A 9,696-nucleotide genomic window follows, 5' to 3' on the forward strand; every position below is an offset into this window, starting at 1 on the left:
ATCGCTGTCGAGGACAAGTATCGATATTTCGAGTACATTGGTATTTCTTCTAATACTTTCCAAGCGGCAATCTTAAACTAATATTCAAATCTTATAAACTAATATTCATATCTTACAAAAGCAAAGAGGATACAAAAAATAATTGGATAAACAAATTCAATTAAATATCAACAAATAAGAAAAAAGTGTGTACCTGCAACACGTGCCCCCCGCCCACACTGGAGGGGCATGGCCCACTGCCCACTGGTGAGCATCCGTTGGAGCAGCCGCAGCAGCAGCAGCAGTAGCAATTAGAATGTGCGGAAGCCAAAAAGAAGAGAGAGAATTTAGTGTCTCTGTTCTTGTTGTTGCTGGCGGCGCTGCTGCTCTCTCCCCTGACCAGCGTCCGTATTTTGTGTGTGTGTGCTTATGTGTATCTGTGTGAGAGCGCCGCCAGCAGGCATTGAATGTGACAGCACCGACTCCATGTCCAAAGCGACTACAAAAGAAAATGCAGTTTAAGTGAATTTCCTGCGTGGACGACACGACAGCCAATTACGGAAGCGGGATCGAGTGCCGCTACTTCGCTGATCCCCACCAAATCCGAGCACCGCGCCACAACGCAACACAGCGAGAGAAAGCCAGTCTTAGCGATGGCCTCCACACCGACACAAGCAGCCCCACCAGTCGCAGCAGTCGCAGCAGCCGCACCAATACCAGTACCAGTGTCCATGCCACAAAACTACAAAGTGCCATCGACCAGCAAGATATCCGTGGACAAGCTGCTGCGCGTCGGCTACTATGAGCTGGAGAAGACCATCGGAAAGGGAAACTTCGCTGTCGTGAAGCTGGCCACCAACATTGTGACCAAGACAAAGGTGAGTGCGAATCTGGAATACCTTTACGACCTCTGCTTAAGATTTTCCCTTAATTCCCATCGATTATAGGTCGATTATGGTATCGATCTAGATCAGCATCATCACTGCCTCCGATTAATTATCGAATAACTTCAGTTATCGATGATTTTGACTTCATTCCATCCCCAGTCCACAGTTTCCGAGCTTCTGTGAATGATTTCTGATTGCGTATTCTGCTGAATGAAATTGATTTTGGTGATTACTCTTTGATTATATTGTTTATTGCCGCGTGAATATGTGTAGAGCAATTATTTACACAACTTATTGACAATCGGGAGTTTCGTTTCGGCTTTCGGTTGCTTTTTCGATTGTTTGGGTTGTTGTTTGCTTTCAATTGACAATGTCGCTGGGTTCTGCTCAGGGGGCGTTGGGCTGACGGTATCGGTGTGGGGTGTGGAGTGTGTGGTGTGGGGTATGGGGGGAGGTAGCAGCATCGACAGATGCTAATTGGAATCGCATTTGTAAGGCGCTTTACGTGTTGCCATCTCCTTCCGTTGATTTTGCTTTTTGCCTTTTCTTTAACTTTATTTTGGGGGACGCTCCTCCCCAAGCTCCCCATCTCAAATAACTCTGTTCTGTCTCCTCAGGAAGTAATTGAATTTCGCCGTTTGTTCCCTTTGTTTTCTTTTTGCGATTGGTCCTTTGCGTTTACGAATCGCTTACAGCTTTTATATTAATCTTTGTTTTTTTTTTTTTTGAGAATTTCCTGCCATAAACTTAATCGAAGCTGATGATTCCCCCGAATGATCCCTTCCGAAATTCTGCTCTAAAGTAGAAGTCCGCTTCCAGTCTGTTTGTTAACCATGTTGAGTCACCTGTCCATGTGGTGGGTGCTAACAGCAACAGCTGTGACGCCTGATAATTGGGATTGTCAACCGAAACAGACACACACACACAACCCACAAAGGAATGCCACCTTTTAGATACCTTTTTCCAATACTGAAGCAGGCAAATAATCCATCTTGCTCGCTCTCTCATACAGCAATGCAGGGTATCAACACTGCGAAACTCTTGGATCAATAAACGCGACACTGTACAGAGCGAGGGCGGCAGAAAGACCACCAGATGATGGGTGCGAGGGGTGCGAATGCAAATTTAAAAAAAAAACAAACGAAATTGATTTCGTTTTGCATAATTGCCAACGTTGTGGAATCTGCACCGAACACGTGCCTATCCGTATCGATCTTAACAATTATCGCTGGATATGTCGTCGACAGCCAAACAATTACCACTTGCCGAAGAACTTTCTTTCGATTCGAAAACAGCTGTTCGACAGCTTCAAGGTCCACTGTCCACGGTTCACTTATCTTATTTTTTGCATTGCCAATCAGTGGGCCAGTGCTTGTTATGTATTATTTATACATGTGTATGCATGGCTTATCTGCCTTAACGTATTTGCCAATAATTTACTACAATCAATGAAAAATGACAAAAGATCAAACCAGCACATGCATCGACAAGCACATATGGAGGTACATACGTACTATGTACACTCAAGTAATCCGAAAGAACCACAAAGCGTTCGATAACTAGTTTAAATGATTTCATCATTACGAATCCTGAATACGCCCAGGAAGGGATCGACAAGCTTCCCTTTGTTTTGAGAGCCCTGGAGAATTTTCTCTCGTCTTTAATCGCTTTCACGTGTCGTTTCTAATTAAATTTGATTGTTATTTAATTGGGCATTAGTTTAATTTAATTGAATTATCGGTCGGAATCGGCGGCTGCCTTAGCACCGGTTTTAACGCCCCAATTGCTGCAATTAGGAGAGCAGTCATGCAGCGCACTCACTCCCTCCTCTCTTTTTGGGCTGCGGATTGATCTTTCGCTATGGGTAAATATTTAATATTTAAGCTGCCGTCGTAGTCGTCTGATCCGCTGAGCGTTGACTCTTTGGCCAGCAGACCGAAAAAACATGTTTGAACATCTAACACGCGTCAGACAGAGAGAGGGCGAGCGGCCGAGCGGGCGAGCGAGAAAAGCAATCGCTCAACAATCTTTATTTACCTTTTCATTAACTCTTTCGCGGCTTTTTATACCCGATACTCAAAATGAGTATTGGGGTATATTAGATTTGTGGTAAAAGTGGATGTGTGTAACGTCCAGAAGGAATCGTTTCCGACCCCATAAAGTATATATATTCTTGATCAGCATCAATAGCCGAGTCGATTGAGCCATGTCTGTCTGTCCGTCCCTACAGCATCAAGAAAACAATTTCATTTTTTCTCGCCCTGTCTCTCTCTAACACACACGTAGCATAGCCGGCTTTGCTTAGAGTAAAACATTAGCGCCTAGATCTCATAGACTATAAAAGCTAGAGCAACCAAATTTGGTATCCACACTCCGTATATATCGGACCGGGACGAGTTTGTTTCAAAATTTCGCCACACCCCCTTCCGCCCCCGCAAAGGATGAAAATCTGGGGATATTCCCAAATCTCAGAGACTATTAAGGCTAGAGTAACCAAATTTGGTATCCGCACTCCTGTTATATCTCACTTTAAAACGTATATCTCAAAATTTCGCCCCACCCCCTTCCGCCCCCACAAAGGACGAAAATCAGTTGCATCCACAATATTGAGGATACTAGAAAACTAAAAACGCAGAATCATAGATAATGATCATATCTATCAGATTGCTGAATCTGGATCAGATCAGATCATTTTTATGACCAAAAGGAACAAATCAATTTGCACTGGCTACGCAGCCCCCGACGTCACGCTCAGACTGATTATACCCGATACTCAAAATGAGTATTGGGGTATATTAGATTTGTGAAAAAAGTGGATGTGTGTAACGTCCAGAAGGAATCGTTTCCGACCCCATAAAGTATATATATTCTTGATCAGCATCAATAGCCGAGTCGATTGAGCCATGTCCGTCTGTCCGTCCCCTTCAGCGCCTAGCGCTCAAAGACTATAAGAGCTAGAGCAACGATGTTTTGGATCCAGACTTCTGTGATATGTCACTGCTACAAAAATATTTCAAAACTTCGCCCCGCCCACTTCCGCCCCCACAAAAGGCGAAAATCTGTGGCATCCACAATATCGACGATACGAGAAAACTAAGAACGCAGAATCGTAGAAGATGACTATATGTTCTAGAATGTAAAATCTGAACCAGATCGAATAATGATTATAGCCAGAATCAAGAAAACAATTTCATTCTTTCTCGCTCTGTCTCTCTCTAACACACAGGTTTCATGGTCGGTTTTGTCAATTGCAAAATATGAGTTCAAGGATCTCAGAACCTATAGGAGCCAGAGCAACCAAATTTGGTATCCACACTCCTGTGATATCGGACCTTGACCGTTTCATGTCCAAATTTCGCCACACCCCCTTCCGCCCCCGCAAAGGACGAAAATCTGGGGCATCCACAAATCTCAGAGACTATTAAGGCTAGAGTAACCAAATTTGGTATCCGCACTTCTGTTAGATCTCACTATAAAACCTTTATCTCAGAATTTCGCCCCACCCCCTTCCGCCCCCACAAAAGACGAAAATCTGTTGCATCCACAATATTGCACATTCGAGAAAACTAAAAACGCAGAATCATAGATAATGACCATATCTATCAGATTGCTGAATCTGGATCAGATCGGATCATTTTTGTAGCCAAAAGCAAGACATCAATTTTCAGTGGCTACGCAGCGCCCGACGTCACGCTCAGACTGATTTTCTGTCTCTCTCGCACGCACTCTTTGTCGTGTCGTTTAATATTAGCGGCGTCTGCCGGAGGAGAGTTATACTGACTTAGTATCGGGTATAACCGTAGAGTTGCGGTGTCCGCAGCAACTCACAACGTTCCCCCTCGTTTTTTTTTTTTTTGGGCAAACCCCACACCTGATATGTAAACTTTTAATAGCACGGTTTTATTATATGTTCTTCTTTCTTGATCGGCGTATTCGAATGAATGTGTGTTGGCATATCGATACTTGTCGAGGACAAGTATCGATATATCGAGTACATTGGTATTTCTTATAATACTATCGATGAGTAAATCTTAAACTAATATTCAAATCTTATAAACTAATATTCATATATTACAGTGCAATAAAATTCAATTATAAAAAAAAAAAACATTAAAGTGTAAACTTTTAATAGCACGGTTTTATTATATGTTCTTCTTTCTTGATCGTCGTATTCGAATCGAATGTGTGTTGGCATATCGATACTTGTCGAGGACAAGTATCGATATATCGAGGACATTGGTATTTCTTATAATACTATCGATGAGTAAATCTTAAACTAATATTCAAATCTTATAAACTAATATTCATATCTTACATTCGGGCAACCTGACTACAGATCGCCCACGATCTACACACTAAGGCATACAGTTGGTTAAACATTTCTTATTCAGTATTGTCTTACTTAACATACTATTTCATCGATTAACAACATGAGACCATGGTTTTATCCTTACACTCTACCCAGGGTTTAAGCCTTGCTGGTTCTAGTATACTTCGGAATGGCATTTGCGTCAACTGACAGTCCTCAATGTCGACAACCTCATAACGATCATTATCCAATACTCTATTGATCCTGTACGGTCCTCGATACTTTGGTGCGAACTTCTTATTGATCCCCGGTGTTGTGTCCACATGCCGGACTGCTACATAGTCACCAGGTTCATACTTTAATGGCGCTCTATGTTTATGGGCATACATCTTCTCATTTCTTTTCTGCGACAACCGTATGTTCTCACTTGCTATTTCTCTTATAGTTTCCAACTCTCTAAGTTCTGACGCTAACTTCTCCTCTAGGTATTCGGTTAATTCATCTACAACGGGTCCTTTCTGGGGTATTCCAAATAACAAAGTGCTAGGTGTCTTTTTCGTACTGCTGTTAACGGAGTTATTAATGGCGTGCTCTACCTTGCTCATCAACCTATACCAATCGGCTTGCTCAAGGGGCTCTGACAGTTTTCCTAACATAGGAGTAAGAACACGATTCACCCGCTCCACTTGGCCATTCGCCTGCGGTGCACCTGTAGCTACCTTAATGTGCTCTATCCCTCTCCCCTGCAGAAAACTAGGGAACTCTAACGAGGTGAAACAGGTCCCCCGATCTGATATTATCCTAGTAGGGCGCCTCTAGAAATCAAAATATTTACTTAAGGCATCCTTCGCTTCCCGCGTGCTGTTACTATTAACCGGGAACAATTTGACAAACTTAGTGAATGCATCTATTACCACAAGGAGGTGTTTTCGCTTAGATCTAATACTCGGCAACGGACCCAAATGATCAACATGTAGGGTATGAAAAGGAACACACGACTTTGGGATACTATGGAGCGTCCTGTTATGGATTGTTTTAGGCATCGGGTGTAGTATACACGGTAGACAGTTTCTGATTAACCTTGCCACTTTACTTCTCATTGACGGAAACCAGTAGGTCCTCAAAATGTCACTCACGCACTTCTCTGCGGCCAGATGTCCTAGTTTTTCGTGTGACCGCCTTATCAACTGCTCTTCCATACACATTGGTACATAGAAACATAGTTTGTTTTCACAACTCCTCTTGTAAACAATACCATTTATCATTTCAAAATCTACTTCAATTCCATCCTCTAGCATTTTTCGAATCCTAACTACTTCCTTGTCTCGCATCTGTTCTGTTTGCAATATCAAATCAACATCTTCTGGCGTTGCACCTACTACCCCAACTATCAATGATTTTAGTAATCTTTCCTCCTGAAACTCTAACTTGTCCCTCTCTACTGTATCCTCAACACATTTTTTCTCTTTATCTGAATTCCTACTACTAATGTACTTTACTCCCCCACCACATCGTTAACGCTTCCTCTACATTGGCTCAAATCTCTAATTTCAATCTTTGATCCATCCTCTTCCCTATATTCACTATTCTCTATGTTATCTCTACAATCACTACAAAGGTTCTCTCTATCATCAGACTTCCACCTATTTTCCAATCTACTTCCTACTGCACTTGATTCTCCACACTCAATCGCAGGGTTCTGTACGGTACTACTACGCTCTCTACTGATATTTAATTCTCTACACTTAATCACAGGGTTCTCTACGGTACCTCTATGCTCACTACCAGGGTTGTCTCTACTTACACTATTCCTTGCATATTGCTTTCTACTCTCATCTTTTTCTAAATTAGACTTTTCTAAACCGTATTTGACTCTATAACCATCCTCTAACATATTCGTCACTTGATCTTGTCTGCTCAGCGCATCAACGTGCGCCATACTGGCCCCAGGTCTGTGCATAATGGAGTAATCATAGTTCTCTAACTCTAGGGACCACCGTGCTATCTTAGGACTAATTGACTTTCTGGTTAACGTCTGTACTAACGAATTACAATCCGTGATTATTTTGAAGGACCTATGCTCCAAATATGCTCTAAAACGCCTCAATGCATAAATTATAGCCAATGTCTCTAATTCGAAACTATGATAACGTGATTCTCTTTCTGTTGTTTTGCCGGAATAATAGGACACAGGGTGCATCTTCCCATCATCTTGTCTTTGCATCAGTATTGCGCCATAACCGTATGAACTTGCGTCTGTATGTAATTCCGTTTCTCTATTTGGGCTTAAAATGGCTAATACCGGAGGATTTGCCAACGCATTCTTAAGAGTTTCTTCACCTGTTCTCTATTCATGGGAAACGGACCACCTTCTTTTAACAACTGCACCAAGGGCTTAGCTGTCGTCGCAAATGACAACATGAAACGTCGAAAATACGAAAAGAATCCCAAGCATGAGTGCAGTGCTTTTACATTTTGAGGGACTGGGTATTTTTTCAAGGCCTCATTATGGGAATCACTCGGAACTATTCCGTTTTGATTAACTTTATACCCCAGGAAATCGATGTTTCGATTGACAAACCTACACTTTTTTAGATTTATCTCTAAATTTTGCTCGCTAAACCGAATGCATAGTCTTTTTAATATATCCATGTGTTCTTCAACTGTTTTAGTCGCTACTAATATATCATCCATGTACACTACAATGCTTTTGTTCCTAATAAAGTCTCTCAAGAGCTCCGAAATAAATAAATACGGAACTGATTTTTCTTTTACGCCTATTTGATGATACCCACTTTTCAAATCTATAATGGAAAAACAGCACTTGTTTTCTAAAAACTCAAGACAGTCCTCAATAAGTGGCAATGGGAAATTATCTTTAACAATTCGTTTGTTCAGACCACGGTAATCGACACACATTCGAAGTTCTCCTGATTTTTTTTTTACTAGGACCTACGGGGAAGCATAAGGAGACTCACTATGACGGATTACTTTCTTTTCAAACAGATCATCTACTATTTCAGCTACTTTCTCTCTCTCATGGTAGGATAAACGACGCGAAGTACAATGAAATGGTGTTGTTTCTGTTACACGAATCTGCATCTGATACTTTGGTGGTGCTTTAAAGTCAAATTCTTTGTGTAAATAGTATGTCTTAATAACTTCCCTACACTTTTCTGCAAGAGTGGGGCCGAATTCGAAATCTACGTTAATATGTTCCTCTTCATCAATCTCTACCGACGACAAAAGTTACTGAATTCGTCGCCTTGATTCATATTCTCGATGACCATTTTGTCATTCCTTGAGTTTTCTTGTGTCTGATTTTTAAATGGATTAGAACGTTTGATTAGCTCGCATCTTTTTGATTTATTACCATCTAACTTATCATATAGTCTTATGTTAATATTATTTTTACGTTCGGTGAATAAAGACGCGCAGGTTAAACTAATAGCTTTTTGCTTTAACGAACTTAATGGTGTGTGTTGCTTCGCATTGATATTTTTCTTATGAACTAATTTTACTTCAATAACTTTAAGGGCATCGCGTTCCAACAATACCAGCAAAGGCAGCATGTTATCATCTACGATGTTTAATAAAACGATATATTTCTTTGTGCAAAATTCAATATGGCACTTAAATTTTCCCAATATGGGAATTGGTTGTCCTCCTAGTCCATAGTATTTCCTAACTTCATTATAGGCTTCAAATATAGCCGACTTCGGTATCAAAGACTTATGAATAAAACTTACAGGGCTACCTGTATCAAATAGACTAAAAATACTGACGCCTCTTTGTTCACCAAACGGAAGTCATAAAGTGATTAACTGGACAGCCGCTAAATCGTCGTTGTTTTTTCTCCTGGTCGCTCCTCATCTTGAACTGCAGCTACCCTAGTGGCCATCTTTCGTTTCGGGCACTGCGAATATAGGTGGCTGGTACTCCAACAGTTAAAACATGCCCCATCCGGTCTCTTTGGCTGACTGCATTCCTTCATAACGTGCCCAAATTGCCGACAGTTGTAGCAACGCATTGCGACACCACCTTGCTGCTGCCCAACTGCCATACTCACATTTAGTTTTCCCTTTGACGCCAGGAGCTCTTCTGACCTTATCATAGGTGACCATCTTGTCACGCAACTCGTTGAGTGTGCTGTAATATAGCATGGATGCTGCCATGCCCGTCTTGTCCTGCAGTCCCTCTACGATGAAATTGACCACATCGCTCGTGGCCATGTCTGCTTGCGACGCTATGCTGCACATTGCGACGAAATATTGCAATGCGCTTTCATTATTTGCAATTTTCCGTGCCTCCAGTCGCTTTCCAATGTCCCACGCTGTCCACTTTCTGCTCAAAGACGTTGAGCAATTCTGCTCGCATCAATTGCCAAGTCAAAGGCGCCACATGGTCGATGTACGCCTTCGCCGATCCGCCTAGCAGCCGCTTCGCTAATATCCAGCATTTGGACTCGGACACACCATGGAAATTCATAATGTCCTCAAAGTTACTTATCCAACTGGTTAC

General features: G+C 41.8%; 1 protein-coding gene across 1 annotated transcript; it reads left to right on the forward strand.

Moving 5' to 3' along the window:
* The first annotated feature begins 115 nt into the window (after nt 1-115).
* LOC117191079 (serine/threonine-protein kinase SIK1-like) lies at nt 116-1,199 on the forward strand. The gene is made up of 2 exons (XM_033396047.1): nt 116-857; nt 927-1,199. Exons 1-2 carry the CDS (start codon nt 633-635, stop codon nt 984-986), a joined length of 285 nt encoding a protein of 94 aa, XP_033251938.1. The 5' UTR covers nt 116-632; the 3' UTR covers nt 987-1,199.
* Nucleotides 1,200-9,696: the final 8,497 nt, after the last annotated feature.

Source organism: Drosophila miranda (assembly GCF_003369915.1).
Source record: "Drosophila miranda strain MSH22 chromosome Y unlocalized genomic scaffold, D.miranda_PacBio2.1 Contig_Y1_pilon, whole genome shotgun sequence".
In the NCBI taxonomy this organism is placed as follows: Eukaryota; Metazoa; Arthropoda; class Insecta; order Diptera; family Drosophilidae; genus Drosophila; species Drosophila miranda.